A 16178-nucleotide genomic window follows, 5' to 3' on the forward strand; every position below is an offset into this window, starting at 1 on the left:
TCATTTAGCATAATGAGATTGAGACATTCATGTTGTCATGTGTATTAGTAACTCCTTCCTTTTTATTGCTGAGTAGTTGGTAATTTTTATAGAAAAAATATTGAAAAATCAGTCTCGGAAAATAAATCTTTTAACCAAGATGAGGTGACCATACATCCCAGTTTGCTTGGGACAAACCTGGTTTATGTCTGTTGACCTAGCATAATTCAGTGAAGAAAAAAAAAAAGGTCAGAATGGATCCATGAAATATTTTGAAGAAAGATTCAAGAAGACTTAGTGATCAGTTGGAAGGAAGAAGAGAGAAGTCAAACAACTCCCAGGTTTTTAGTTGAGAGAAGTTTGATACCAGCAATTTAAAATGTGGTAGCTAGGAAGGGCAGTTAGATGGTTTGACATTGGAAGAGATTGAAGAAGTTTGTTTTAGTTGTGTTGACTTGGACTACCAATGCCAGGTCAGGAGGCCAAATAGAAGTTGGAGGAGAGACTGGGTCTAGAGAAATAGCTGAAGCCTTGAAAGCATGTTTTTCTGATTTTAGTGTAGAGATAAGAGTTGTTGAAAGAAAAGGAACCAAAAGGGAGTAAGGGAGCAAGGAGACTCAAGATACTGTAGTGCTGTGTTCTATGAATAGATACTCTGCGTGCGCGTGCGTGTGTGTGTGTGTGTGTGTGTGTGTGTTGGGGTGCAGTGAAATGGTGAAAAAGCTAAATGGTGATTAAGAATGAGCAAAGTTTTTAGAGTTGGCTTGCCTGACCTTAATATGAGCATCATCGGTGTTATAAAAGGTTCCCTTACAGCAGCAAGTGACCTTGAAGATGGACTTTTTTTTTTTTCAGATGAGAGGACAAAATAAAATCAAGGTTGTAAAGGGTTAAAGAGAAAATGGAAACTAAAAAGCACTCATTGTAGAAGTTTGGCAGGAAAGAAAAGTAGAGAAAGAGTATAGGAGTTCATAGAGGAAACCTGAGCATGTTTGAAAGCAGAAGGAGAGGAACCAGTTCAAAGGGAGAAATGAAGATATAGAAGTGGGGTGGGGCAGGGAGCTAAGTTCTAAAAGAGGTGGGAAGGCAACAACTGAGAAAATTAGATAGAGCTGTCCTAATTTTGAAAAAGGTAAAATAGAGCCTTCCTATGAAATGTTACCTTTATGTGTTGGCATTCACACCTTTTTCACTTTTTTACTATAAGGGAGTTGTATAATTAAACTGTATTTTATAATACAGTGGCCTCACTAAGTTAAAGTATTTATTCAGATTATGAAAATAATTCATGTTCATTGTAGAAAATAGAGAAACCTATAAATGAAGGGAAAAATCACCTGTAATTTCACTAGCAATAGATAATTTATGTTGATGTTTTGGTACAGCTCTTTTGAATGCATTAATCATTTATATATTATACACACACACACATATATATAGTTAAGATAGCTTTTGAATAACCATTTTTTAACCTCTTTATAATGCCATTTTTTAAAAAATATTTTTATTTATTTGACAGAGTGGGAGGGAGTGAGAGAGAGCACAATCAGGGAGAAGCAGGCTCCCTGCTGAGCAGGGAGCCCCATGCAGGATTCAATCCCAGGACCTGAGATCATAATCTGAGCCGAAGGCAGACACTTAACCAGCTGAACCATCCAGGCGCCCCTGTTTTTTGAATCTTCCACTCACAAAACATTCTTTGAAAATAGTGTTTGTAATATTTCATTTTAAGCACTGCTCCCATTTGGATCAAGCTTAGCATTCTCAGTTCCCTTTTTTTTTTTTTTAAAGATTTTATTTATTTATTTGACAGACCGAGATCACAAGTAGGCAGAGAGGCAGACAGAGAGAGGGGGAGGAAGGAGTCTCCATGCTGAGCAGAGAGCCTGATGCGGGGCTCGATCCCAGGACCCTGAGATCATGACCTGAGCCGAATGCAGAGGCTTTAACCCACTGAGCCACCCAGGCGCCCCCTCAGTTCCCTTTTTTATCACCTTGTTTTTTAACCTGATCCAAATTTCACTGTTAAACATTTAAATAAGTGCTGCAGATACCGAAGCAGTTGTAAGTATCTGGTAGCTGAATATGGAGGGAGGGAATCCATACCCACAGGTTCTAAAGATTGTACCAGAAGAATCTCATCTTTACCTTCTGTTCCTCTCCCCCTCATTGAAATTCTTTTTTTTTTTTTTAAGATTTTATTTATTTATTTGACAGAGAGAGGTCACAAGTAGAGAAGCAGGCAGAGAGAGGGAAGCAGGCTCCCCGCTGAGCAGAGAGCCCGATGTGGGACTCGATCCCAGGACCCTGAGATCATGACCTAAGCCGAAGGCAGCGGCTTAACCAACTGAGCCACCCAGGCGCCCCCCTCATTGAAATTCTTGAAGAAAAAAGGCCATGTTCATCCTTTCCATTCATTTTTTTGTGTCACAGCTGTGTTATGGGGGAAACCTGTGATTTGTCTTTAAGCCTTAAAAATCCACTAGTGGGACTTAGAAGAGAGAAGAAAAGGTTACCCTTACAGGGTAAGGGAAGGATAGGAGGTAGGACTCCCTTATAGTTTATGTTCGTTTGTCTCTCTCCTGTCATCTAAGAAGAATTAGTACTCTCATCTTAATTCAACTATTCTGGGTTGAAGATTGACTGTATTGTGGTTAGGCATGAGTTGCATTTGATTAATGAAAACAAAGTTGTGGTAGAATAGCATGGATTCTATGCCCTACACTCTGCCACTAACTAAGCCTAGTGTCTTTGGGCAAGTTACTTCATCTCCTGGGCTTAAAAAAAAAAAAAAAAAGGCTAAAGCCTCTTTAGTTCTTATTTTTATGTATTTTATTATTATATAATAATGTTTATGTTCAGTTTTCAACCTCAAGACTCTTGGGGAATATCATTCAAGCCCTTTGTGAAAGTCTGTGATAGTAATTGGAGAATACTTGATACCAGGAATATTAATTATTATAATTCTTTGTACACAACCATGCTTTGCTCTTTTTTTTTTTTTTAACATTTTATTTATTTATTTGACAGACAGAGATCACAGGTAGGCAGAGAGGCAGGCAGAGAGAGAGGAAGGCAAACAGGCTCCCTGCTGAGCAGAGAGCCCGATGCAGGACTCATTCAGGACCCTGGGATCATGACTTGAGCCGAAGGCAGAGGCTTTAACCCACTAACCACCCAGGCGCCCCAACCATGCTTTGCTTTTTAAGAAAAGGAATGAAATTGCCTAGTGAAATTGCAGAGTTAAATGCAATGTAAATAATTGATGTGCTTTAGTATATTAGTATAAAAAGAAGCTTAAATTAATTTGATCTTAAACTGTAGCAAGTTATTAGAGAAAAAAGTCTGGACATGTTTCATATCTGTATGATGAGTTTTTCTCATTATTGTGAGTAGGTAGGGAGTATGTGAACATTTAGAGCTGTTTAATCTCTTCATTTGGCAGCCATTGTAGTAGATTATATGAATAGATCCCTTTTCATCTTTCTGATAGGAGATAGCTATATATAAGGGGAATTCAACCCTCCAACTCCTTCTACGTGCCAGTTTTTTCCTGCCTTCTCAAGAAAATATACATAGCAATCACTGTCTTATCTTTTTTTTTTGTCTTGTCTTTATTTAAGAAAATACGTGTTATAGTCAATGTTCAGAACAGTTCAGCCCTTGTTTTTTATTCTCTTTAGGCTTTTTTTTTTTTTTTAATTTTTGCATTTAAAGGTTATCCTTTCTAATTTCTATCCTTTCTAATCGTTGTCTTCAAATACTCAGTCCCATTTCGGATTATTCTCTTTTTGTATCTTTTCAGGCAGCACTGTGGAAACACCTAGAAGCCCCAGCAGTTACTTTAAACTATTTTAGTAGCACTCTCAGATGCTCTGGAGGGGAAAGAATAATCTTATTGCCCAAGAAAGATGCTACCAAATGTATAAGATATTAAGCAAAATGGAATTTGTAGTGTGAAATCCTTTGTAATGACACTTTACCAATTATAATTTGATAATTTACTTTTTAAAAGCTTTATTGACGTGTGATTTACATACCATAAAATTCACCTGTTCTAAATGTACAGTTTACTGATTTTAAAATATACAGAATTGTACAGTCATCAACCATAATCTAATTTTAGAACATTCCATCACCACATCACCCCCAGAGAAGCCTTGTATCCATTTGCAATTATTCTCACTCCCACTTCAGCTATAGGCAACCATTAATCTACTTTCTCTCTCTATGCTCCTTACTTTTTTTTAAAAGATTTTACTTATTTACTTGAGAGAGAGAACACAAGCAGGGGGAGGGGCAGAGGGAGAGAGACAAGCAGACTCCCTGAGTGGAGAGCCTGACTTGGGGCTCCATCCCAGGACCCTGAGATCATGACCCAACGCTTAAGTCATGCTTAACTGACTAAGCCACCCAGGTGCCCCTCTATGCTGTTTACTTTTATGGACATTTCATATAAATGAAATAACATAATCTCTTGTCTTTTGTGTTTGGCTTCTTTCACTTGGTGTGATGTTTGTACACATTGTTGCATGTATTAATACTTTGTTCAATTTTTGTTGTTGAGTAGTATTCCCATCAGACATATCACCTTTTGTTTTTCCATTCACCAATTGATACACATTTGGGTTGTTTCTACTTTTAGGCTATTCTGAATAATTTATCAACATTTGCATACCGTTCTTTGTGTAATATAAACTTTCATTTCTTATGAATAAATATGTAGGGGTGGAATTGCTGAATCATGTGGTAAATCAGTATTTAACATTTCAAGAAACTGCCAAATGTTTTCCAGAGTCATTATGTCATTTTATATTTATATGGTAATGTGTGAGGATTCCAGTTTCTCCACATCCTTCTCAGCATTTGTTACTGTATGTCATTTTTATTATAGCCATTCTAGTGGTTGTGAAACAGTATGCCATTGTTGTTTTAACTTTAATCACTATCATGGTATATCCATGTTCTGTTGTTGTTGGTTGGAGTTTTCTATTAATGTTGATTTTATCCTGTTGATTGATGGTGTTGTCTCATAGCCTTGTTGAATTTGTCTGTCTGTTCCATCAGTCATTGGGAAGGGATATTGTTTGTTTCATACGTTTTCAGATTCTTTGGTGCTCTGAAATTTGACAGTTATGTGTGTTGTAGGTCTATTTTCATCTACAATGCTGACCCTAATTGTACTCTTTTCAATTTTATTTTTTTTAAGATTTTGTTTATTTATTTGAGAGAGAGAGAGATAATGCGAGAGAGAAAATGAGTGGGGAGGAGAGGGAGAAGCAGGTTCCCATGAGCAAGGAGCCTGATGTAGGGCTTGATCCCAGAACCCTGGGATCATGACCTGAGCCAAACGCAGGTGCTTGACGGACTGAGCCACCGAGGTGCCCCCTCATTGTTCTCTTTCAATGTGGAAATTCATGTCCTTCAGTCTTGTACAGTTTTCAGTTATTTATTTTGATTTTTTCCTTATTTTCCCTGTACTCTTTCTGAAATTCCATTTATTTGGATATTGGTTCCTCTAAGCCAATCTTACCTCCCCCCCCCTTATATTTCAGGAGATATCCTCAAGTTTCTCTTCCAGCTTTCTACTGTTTTTTTTTTTCTATCTTATTATATCCTGTTTTTAATTTCTAAATCTTTGTTTTTTGTCTCATTTGTGTTTCACATATACAATTTGCTCTTATCTCTCAAGGATTTCTCAAAGTCAGGTTTATTGAGATATAATTTACATATGATAAAAATTCACTCTTTTTGGTGCATAGTTACATTAGTTTTGACAGGTAACTACCACCATAATCAAGATGGAAAACAGTTCTTTGGGAGACTTGAACCATCACTGATGTCAGTATTTTTAGATGTGTGTGTATGTATGTGTGTTTTCCTCTGGGACTGATCAGAATTCCCAAAGGATCTTCTGTTCTCTTCCTGGAGTGTATAAGGCTGGCTGCAAGCTTCCATGAGACAAATGGTAGAAAGAAACTTAGATCTCAACATGTATGTAAACTTTCACTTGATGCCCTTTTAGACGATATTCTTCTCCTTCATTTGTGCCTGGTGTTTCCTATCTCAAGGACTCTTGTTTTAAATTTTCCATACAATATTTATTGGAATGGGGAAAGTGAAATTGGAGCTAATTTTGTCTTAAATGGATATTCAGTCATTCTCCTTCTTCTTAAGCCCACATTTCCCCCCACTTCTTGAGGTCTTCAATATTGCCAAGTCCTGAACCTTTGGGGATTCTGCTTTTACCTTTCCTCATTGCTGATTTAGGACTTGGCTTTCTCAGATCTGCTTTCATTTATCACTTTTGCTTTGCAGTTTCCAAAATGTTACTGCCATCAACTCATCTTTTCTTCTTTGTCCTTATGGGTTTTATGCCTTTAAAAACCCATTACTGGGACACCTGGGTGGCTCAGTTGGTTAAGCAGCTGCCTTCGGCTCAGGTCATGATCCCAGCGTCCTGGGATCGAGTCCCACATCGGGCTCTTTGCTCATCAGGGAGCCTGCTTCTCCCTCTGCCTCTGCCTGCCATTCTGTCTGCCTGTGCTTGCTCTCTCTCCCTCTCTCTCTCTGACAAATAAATAAATAAAATTAAAAAAAAAAACCCATTACTATCATTGTGATGAGGTTTCAGGGAAGGATAGAAGTAATTGCTTAAGTTTAGTCCATTATCTTTAATTAAAAGTCCCCCTTTCTTTAAGAAAGAAAAGCTTACCTTGTGCAAAAGATCCTTTATGATCCAGCTTCTGTCTTTCCAGCTTCACTTTTTATTCTGCTACAGTCTACCTCCAGCCTAAGCTCTAGTCACATGCATCTTCTTAAGAGATTGCCAAACAAGCCATGTTGCTTCATGCCTTTCAGTTCTGCACATGCTATGTTTTCAATGTGCTATTTGTCCCTTAAGTCTCTGCTCAGTGAAGCTTTGCTGACTCACATGACTGCCCCTCTATTGGAGTGTTTATTGTATTGCTGCAATTATTTATTTCTTAAAAAGTCTCATCCTAAAGGTTTTTTAATCTGGGCGTGCAGCTGGAAGGGATGCCCATGGATTAATGGCAGGAAATCTCAGAATACCCTGAAATTATTTGTAAATTTTCATGTTTGTGCATATTTTTGGAAAATTCTCTAAGGCAGATTTTCTTCTAAGAGTGTACATCAGAAATGCTGTGGAGCTTTTTAAAAATATAATTGCTTTGGGCTTCACTCCAGAGACCTGCTGAGGTATAATCTGAAGTTGGGGGCCAGAGGATATATTTTCTAAAGCTTCCCAAGTGATTCTTTAGAAGAGCATCTCTGGTCTGTCATCTTCATTAATTCTGGGGCTTGGCATATAGTGAATGCTCAGTAAACATTTTAAAAAGGAACGAGGGAGGAACTTGTGTTCAGATCATGGCCTGAAATAAATTTCCTGTGTTAAACTTGAAGGCAAGTGGGGGAATCACTAATTTATTGTTATATAAAGGAAGTAATAGTATCTATTTTCCCTTCTTTGAGATAATTGAACGAATGGGAAATGGTGAATTGTTTTTTCAAATGTAGAAAGAAGCTCTGGAGACCTTACTGCAAGAATGAAAGAAAAATTTAAGGATCAGGCATAAAACTAGTCATATATATATAGTTTGATTTTTGTTCCCCTGCTGTTTATAGTTGTATTTTTTTTTTAAAGATTTTATTTATTTATTTAACAGATAGAGATCACAAGTAGGCAGAGAGGCAGGCGGGGGTGGGGGGGGGAGCAGGCTCCCTGCCAAGCAGAGAGCCCGACCTGAGCTGAAGGCAGAGGCTTAACCCACTGAGCCACCCAGGCGCCCCCTTATAGTTGTATTTGAACCAGTGATTTGATTCTAAAACTAGGCTTCTATAAATTTGGGTGTCATTGATATATACTATTTATACCTGACTTCATAACCTCTAAATTTAAATTTAATATATGGCCAGTGACATAGAAAATGGGGAGATTGATTGACATGTTGCATTGGCAAAAAATACCTCATATTATTTTTAACTGATTGCAAATAAGGAATGAGAACAGGAGCCTAATTTTCTGCAATGCACGGCCTTGTGTTTCCTCTGTTTAAGGTTTTAATACGTGTATAAATTAGAACTATGTTCTCTGCTTTACTCATAAACCTCTTGTATATAGTGTTGTATTTTTGTCTGTTAATGATCAGGCTCTTTTGCATTTTGTATTTTCCATTTCTTATTTTTGTTTTGCTGTTTAGGTATTTAAGAGATTATGGCATCTGAAGCCCACAATGTTAAAAAACGAGGCTTTTGTAATAATATTGAGGATCATTCCACTGATCTTCCTAGAAAAAGGATCTCTAATTTTACTAATAAGAACATGAAGGAGGTAAGTGCATGGTTTCTAGGTAATGGATAACACAGTATCTTTATCTTTTCATGCTACTATAGCAGAATACGATAGACTGGGTGACTTACAAACAAAGGAAATTTGTTTCTCACAGTTCTGGAGGCTGGGCAGAAGTACAAGATAAAAGCCCTAACCAGTTTGGTATCTGGTTAGAGCCTCTTTCCTGGCCTATAGTTGGCTGTCTTGTATGCTGTGTCCTCACATGGTAGAAAGGGCAAAGAGCTCCCTGGGGGCTCATTTATAAGGGCACTAATCCCATTTGTGAGGGCATCATCCTCATGACCTAATCACCTCCTAATATCATTCATTTTGGGCATTAGGATTTCAATGTGAATTTTGAGGAGACATGGTCGTTAGGTACATCACAGTTTAAACTGTTAAGTCTGTAGATAGTTTGGGTTAAATTATTTAAACAGTAGGAAGATGATAATTTGCTTAATCTCCCAGAATTAAGTGGAATTAATGAAATATTGAAAACTTTGTATTCCAAAAACTCTAAAAACTTTATGGACAGTATGCTGTTTTAATATGATACCATTTAAATATTGTAGTTTAATTCTGAAGAGGACTCTCAGAGGTGCTTTTGTTCACCTTTGCAAGGCTCATTCATGCTGATAATTCTTTTAAACGATATTAAAAGTCAATACACTTTTTAAGTACCATGTAAGTAAAATATATGACTAGTGGCATGGAAAATAGGGAGATGGTTATATTGGTTTGTCAAATATACCTATGCACAGTGGTGTTTAGCTACAGACCGAAACTGCTGCTTTAATCTGAAAAATTTAACTATGGAATTTCAGATTTGTTGATATCAGTCACAGAATTTACATAGCTTTACAGAAGAACCTAAATATGCTGTTAACTATCTAGTTTTATTTTTCAGGTTAAGAAATCTCCAAAACAGTTGGCTGCTTACATAAATAGGTAAGGCTTCTTTAAAGTTTGTGGGAAACAGAAGTATTGAAAGTTAGGTAAGAATGAAAAAGGGGGAAAAAATAAGTCTTCTCTTTTATTATAATAAGTAACTTATTGTCAAATAACTCCATTATGCCAGTCACAGTGGAAAACACATCAGTATTTCTCTAATCCTTACAACAATCCTAGTAGGAAGGTATCATTGCCTCTAATAGTTGATGAGGAAAACTAAAGATTTGTGATTTGTTCAGGGTCATACAGCTAGAAAGTGGTAAAAATGGCATTCATTCCCAGATCTTTTAAACTCTAAAAGCACTTTCTACTAAACTACTGGTTCTTAAAATGGATCTGAGACAGTGGGGTTCCCTTTCAGGTAGTTAGTTTATGAGGTCAAGACAATATTCATAACAATAACATTAATTAACCTTCCTCATTTTCACTCTTACAAATAGTTTTCCAGGGGCTATGTGATATTTGATAGTGGATTGAATGCAGAAGCAGATATGAGAATCCAGCTGTCTTAACTAAATATTAGAGATTTTGTACAAACGTAAAAAATGGTGCCATCCTTCTTACTATATTTTATTTTGGAAAACAGGGTTTTTTTGGCAAAATATTCTGTTATTATGTAATAAGGTTATTATTTCTTAAAAGAATCAGTAAGTTTCCTGAGTGATACAGTAAATATCAGTAGATATTGCCCACATAAAAAAATTTTTTTGAAACCTCAATTTTTAAGAGTTGCGAGGTATCCTGAGGCCAAAACATTTGAGAATCACCATATGAAACTGTGAGGTTTGCTCTGTTGTGTTTTATCTTCTGTAAACAAATTAAATATACTTAAGTTTAATCAAAATAAGTATTCTTGGGACACCTGGGTGGCTCGGTCAAGCATTTGCCTTGGGCTCAGGCATGATCCCGGGGTCCTGGGATCAAGCCCTGCAGCAAGCACCCTGCTTAGTGGGAAATCTGCTTCTTCCTCTCCCTCAAACCTTCCCCCTACTCATTCTCTTGCTCCCTCTCTTTGTCTCTTTCAAATGAAAAAATAAAAAAAAATCTCTAAAATATATATGTATACTCATATTTGCACAATTCAAATATATTTCATTTTTTAAAAAAATCTAGTTATTATGCTTCTTGGTTTAATTTAGTATAAAGTATCCAGATGATTTGTAATTTTTCCTTTTTGTTTTCCTCTATGATCTAAGAGTTAACATTTTTAAAATTTAATTTACTTCTAATTTTAATGGATTGTGATCACAAAATGTGGCCTATTAAATCTTTCTGCTTAAAAAGTTGTAAAGGTTTTCATGTAGTTCTTTTTCATTTAAGCAAATCAATTCTTCTTACAGAACAGTTGGACAAGCTGTGAAAAGCCCAGATAAACTACGTAAGGTGATCTATCGCAGAAAGAAAGTGCATCCTTCTTTTCCAAATCCTTGTTACAGAAAAAAACAGTCCCCTAGAAGTGGGGGCTGTGACATGGCAAATAAAGAAAATGAACTGGCTTGTGCAGGTCACCTGCCTGAAAAATTACGCCATGATAGTCGAACATATTTGATTAACTCCAGTGATTCTGGTTCTTCACAGACAGAAAGCCCATCATCAAAATATAGTGGGTTTTTTTCTGAGGTAAGTCATTTAAATGAACTTAATTTTAATCCTGTTATACTACTCGCTTTTTTGTCATATTCTGCTAGCAGAGTCATTCATTGCCTGTTGAATTCAGACTTAGTGATTCTAATTCCCTGAGACAGTTTTCTAGATTAACCAAATTTGAATCAGTAGTTACTCCATTTCACTGAGTTAGTGATATCTGAGATGGAATGAAATGGTTGACAAGCTGCTATAAATATTCAGAATGGCAAGTTGGCCAGCAGAAATTTAAAGTAAAGGAAAAGAAGAAATCTGCACTAAAAAGTAGACCACCAAAGCCAGTTATCCAGGAACAAACATTTTTCTTGGCTCTTGGAATTGCCATTGGAAACTTTGTTCAGGCAAGCCTGCTAAGGTTTGCTGCTCTTCTAGCTCAGGTGAAATTAGATGTTTGAATAGTCTCAAGGGAATTTGGGGGGGGCAGGTTTGAAAGAAATATTCTAAAACTGGTTTGTAATGATGGTTGTATAATTCTGTAAATTTATTAGAAATTGTATTACATACTTTCAGTTGGAGAGTTTTATGATATAACGCCTCAAAATTTTTTTAAAAAATGTTCATTTGAAGGAATAGTTTAGGAACATGAGTTTATAATAATTATTATTACATATTTATTATATATGTTGTAGAAAATGAACCCAAAGGAAAAAATTATTCATAATCTCAACATTTGGAAATAACAGTATTAAATTTTTGACATATCTTTTCTCTTCATATTGTACATGTTGCTTGATTACTTGATTTTTATGTTTAATAAATTTGGATTTTTTTCCATGTAATTAAATAATCCTTCTACAATTTTTTGATGGATACATAATGTTAATTTCTTTTACTATGATTTGCTAAACCTAATATTGTTTCTATCTGGCATGACAGCTTGAAAAACATTTTCTAGGGGCGCCTGGGTGGCTCAGTGGGTTAAAGCCTCTGCCTTCGGCTGAGGTCATGGTCCCAGTGTCCTGGGGTCGAGACCCACATCGGGCTCTTTGCTCAGTAGGGAACCTGCCTCCTCCTCTCTCTCTCTGCCTGCCTCTCTGCCTACTTGTGATCTCTATCTGTCAAATAAATAAATAAAATCTTTAAAAAAAAGAAAAACATTTTCTATGGCATACAAACAGAAAAATATTTTTTTAAAGATTTATTTATTAAGAGAGTGCACATGTACCAATGAGGGAGGGGTGAAGGAAGAGGAAGAGAGAATCTCAGGTGGATTCCTGGCTGAGTGCCGAGCCCCACACAGGGCTCCATGTCATGAACTAAGATCATGACCTGAGCAGAAACCAAGAGTCTAAAGCTTAATCAACTTGAGCCACCCAGGCACCCCAGAAAAAAAAAATTTTTTTTAAGATTTTATTTATTTATTTGCCAGAAAGAGACGCAGTGAGAGAGGGAACTCAAGCAGGGGGAGTGGGAGAAGGAGAAGCAGAAGCAGGCTTCCCGCCAAGCAGGGAGCCTCATGTGGCACTTGATCCCAGGACCCTGGGATCATGACCTGAGCTGAAGGCAGACGCTTAACAACTGAGCCACCCAGGCACCCCCCCACCCCAAAATTGGTTTTAATTAAAATGGTCATAGCGCATAGGTGAATGAAAATGAGCATCACGTTTAGAATAATAATTATGAGTAAGATGAAAGAAAGATGGAAATTTAAATGTTATTAAGTAAAACCATAATAAAATGATGCAAAAAAAAATTGTATTTGCCAGTGAATATGTTCTTACTTGTAAAAATAAGATCCTGGAGTAATAGAAAGTAATTCCAGGTGAAGTGAAGGAAGTGCATATAGAATCTGTGAGAAGAAAGGAAGTAGGGGGGCACTGAGTGGCTCAGTCACTTAAGTGTCTGACTTTTTTGTTTCCACTCAGGTCGTGATCTCAGGGTCATAAGATTGAGTCGTGGGTAGGGCTCCAGGCTCAGGGTGAAGTCCGCTTGGGATTCTCTTCCCGTTTCCTCTCCCTCCCCTTCTTCCCTTCCCTATGCGTATGTGTATGCTTGCTCTCTCTCTCTAAAGTAAATAAATAAAATCTTTAAAAAAAAAAAAAAAAAGAAAGGAATCAGGGACTATTTGACTTAATAGTGAATTAACATGGACCCTAGAGAATAGGATGGTAACCAGACTTAGTGTTAAAGAAAATCACTGTCATGCTAATTCACTCACAAATACTTTTTTTTTTAATTTATTTTTTTTTAAAGATTTTATTTATTTGTCAGAGAGAGGGGAGAGCGAGCGAGCACAGGCAGACAGAATGGCAGGCAGAGGCAGAGGGAGAAGCAGGCTCCCCGCCAAGCAAGGAGCCCGATGTGGGACTCGATCCCAGGATGCTGGGATCATGACCTGAGCCGAAGGCAGCTGCTTAACCAACTGAGCCACCCAGGCGTCCCTCACAAATACTTTTTGAGGGCTCCCAACTCTGTAATGCATTCTGCGGGCTCTGAGGAATTACATTGGTAGATGAAAAGCAGGCACTGCTCCTACTTTAATGTAGTTAGAGAAGTGACGAGGCCCAACACTAATCAAATAATCAAAGAAACTACATACCCTGAAGAAAAAGAACATATGATTATATAACCCAGAAATCTGGCCTAGATTGGGACCTAAGTTGGTTTGTCAGTTGAATTGAGGGAACAAACATTCTGAGTGCAAATACCTTTAAAGATTTTATTTATTTGACAGAGATCACAAGTAGGCAGAGAGGCAGGCAGAGAGAGAGGAGGAAGCAGGCTCCCTGCCGAGTAGAGAGCCCGATGTGGGGCTCGATCCCAGACCCTGAGATCATGATCTGAGCCGAAGGCAGAGGCTTTAACCCACTGACCCACCCAGGCGCCCCTGAGTGCAAATACCTTTAAAACAAACAAAAAAAAGCTTCAGTTGTACATTTGAATTAGTGCCATGGTGAGTCATTTTTTTCAAGGTCCCCCTTTTACTTGCTCTCATTTTGATTAGTTGCACAAACCTTCCCTAACAAGACAATAAGTTTATTGATTTTTTTTTTTTTTTTTTAAGATTTATGTGTTTTGAGAGAGAGTGCTCATGTTCATGCAGTGGGGAAGAACAGAGGGAGAGAGAGTCTTAAGCAGACTCTGCGCTGTGTAGCCCAACACAGGGCTTGATCTCACAATCCAGATATCGTAACCTGAACCAAAACCAAGAGTTGGCTGCTTAACCAACTGTGCCACCCAGGAGCTCCTTATCTTTTGTTATTTCATACCTTTTTTACTGACTCACTAGTTTCTGCTCTAAAAACCTAAATCTAAAAGTGGTAACATTATCTTGTCAAAATTCAAATACTCATAACCTTTTGACCCAACCGTTCTATGCCTATGTGTATATATCCAAGAGAAGTGAAAACATATGTCCACACAAACACTTATAAACAGATGTTCATAACATTCATAATAGCCCAAAGTGGAAACATTCCAAATGTCCTTCACCTGATGTATGGATAAATAAAATGTCATATATTCATACAGTGGAATATTATTTGGCCATTATAAAGAAGTACAATACCAGTATATGCTACACTATGTATAAACCTTGAAAACGTTATGCTTTGTGAAAGAAGCCACATCAAAAAAGCTACATATTGGATAATTCAGTTTATATGAACTGTCCAGACTAGGTAAAGTCATAGAGACAAAAAGTAGATTAATGGTTGCCAGGGGCTGGAAAGAAGGGAGAATGGAGTTCAGGGTTTCTCTTAGGGGTGATGAAAATGTTGATTTTAAAATTGATTGTGGTGATGGTTGTACAATCCACACATACACTAAAAACTACCAAATTATACATTTTAAGTGGTTAAGTTTTATGGTATGTGAATTATACCTTAGTCCGTTATTTAAAAAAAGGGATCTAGTTGTTGTGGTGCTAAAATTAATCTTACCAAAATGTATGTATAAGTGTACATATTTACATACAAAAAGGATGTTCACTGATGCATAGTTTTAATAGGGAAAAACCAGAATCAATCTAAATAAATTTTAGTATATGACAACTGGAGACTATATAATTATTTTTTAATTATGAGGTTGATCTATGCTTTGACATTAAATCTTTATAATATATAAGTGAAAAATAAGGTTTTAAAAAACACAGCTATAATAATATTTTAATTTTGTATCTATAATTTGTCTGTCTAGAAATGATTTGGAAAGATGCGTACCAGTCTGTTAACTTTGATTACTTCTGAGAAGTATTACTTGATTTTATCCGGGCAGATAGAGATTATTCACTTTTTCTTTGATACAGTTCTGTGCTATTTGAGCTTTTTACAATAGGAACATATTACCTTATTATATTAAAAAATGACTGAATGAATTTAAATACTGGTCATAGAACTGAATTTTTGTGGTTCCCTTCCCATGTTATTCAATATATATTTACCTTTGCCTTTAATCCTCAAAATAAATTAAATCTTAGGTTTGTAGGTGAGTTACAAATAATTTATTTTACAAATTATTGAGATTTTAAAAGAAAATGGTAACAAATAAAAAGTACTGATAAAAAAATAAACAAGTGCTGGGGACCTGGGTGGCTCGTTGGTTAAGGGTCTGCCTTCTGCTCAGGTCATGATCCCAAGGTCTTGGGATAGCTGTAGTCCCGCATTGGGCTCTCTGCTCGATGGGAAGCCTGCTTCTCTCTCTCCCACTCCCCCTGCTTGTGTTCCTGCTCTTGTTGTCTCTCTCTCCCTGTCAGATAATCTTTAAACAAACAAACAAAGTAAACAAGTCCTGGGTGCCTGGGTGGCTCAGGTCATGATCCCAGGGTTGTGGGATTGAGCCCTACATGAGGCTCCCTGCTCATCGGGAAGCCTGTTTCTCCCTCTCCCACTACTCCTGTTTGTGTTCCTGCTCTTGCTCTTTCTCTCTATCAAATAAATAAATAAATATTTTTTAAAATAAATAAATAAACATGTCCTAAATTTATTCAGATCATTTGTTTACTATGTTCAACTGCAACATTCCTTTTTTGGGGTCAGTAAAAAGAGTCACCTATGCATAATTTTAAAACATGTCTACCAGAATAATTTAATTGGAAAAAAATGGTTTCATGTTATGTTTCAGTATGTTTTTTAACAAAGTAGATTACTGCCTTTCAGGTTTCTCAGGACCATGAAACAATGGCACAGGTTTTGTTCAGCAGGAATTTGAGATTGAATGTAGCTTTAACATTCTGGAGAAAGAGAAGTATAAGTGAACTTGTAGCTTATTTGGTGAGGTAAGTGTGACCTTTTATGCTTTTGTTCAGTTAATT

The 16178-nt window shown here is 36.8% G+C and overlaps 1 protein-coding gene across 5 annotated transcripts in view; it reads left to right on the forward strand.

The window, feature by feature from the left end:
* The window catches only part of KATNBL1 (katanin regulatory subunit B1 like 1), a 48460-nt gene that overhangs the window by 18599 nt on the left and 13683 nt on the right, over positions 1–16178 (forward strand). For 4 of the 5 annotated variants that reach the window (XR_007128600.1, XM_047736635.1, XM_047736634.1 and 1 more), the window contains 4 exons: positions 8202–8332; positions 9240–9280; positions 10624–10903; positions 16024–16142. Coding sequence is in view for 4 of the 5 variants with exons in the window: in XM_047736635.1 (XP_047592591.1) it covers positions 8216–8332; positions 9240–9280; positions 10624–10903; positions 16024–16142 (557 nt within the window). In the remaining variant the exon portion in view is untranslated. Of the gene's footprint in view, positions 1–1618; positions 1639–8201; positions 8333–9239; positions 9281–10623; positions 10904–16023; positions 16143–16178 lie in introns of those variants that run through there. The other variant, XM_047736637.1, reaches the window with a different exon arrangement.

The sequence above is a fragment of the Lutra lutra genome, chromosome 7 (assembly GCF_902655055.1).
Source record: "Lutra lutra chromosome 7, mLutLut1.2, whole genome shotgun sequence".
NCBI classification, from domain to species: Eukaryota; Metazoa; Chordata; class Mammalia; order Carnivora; family Mustelidae; genus Lutra; species Lutra lutra.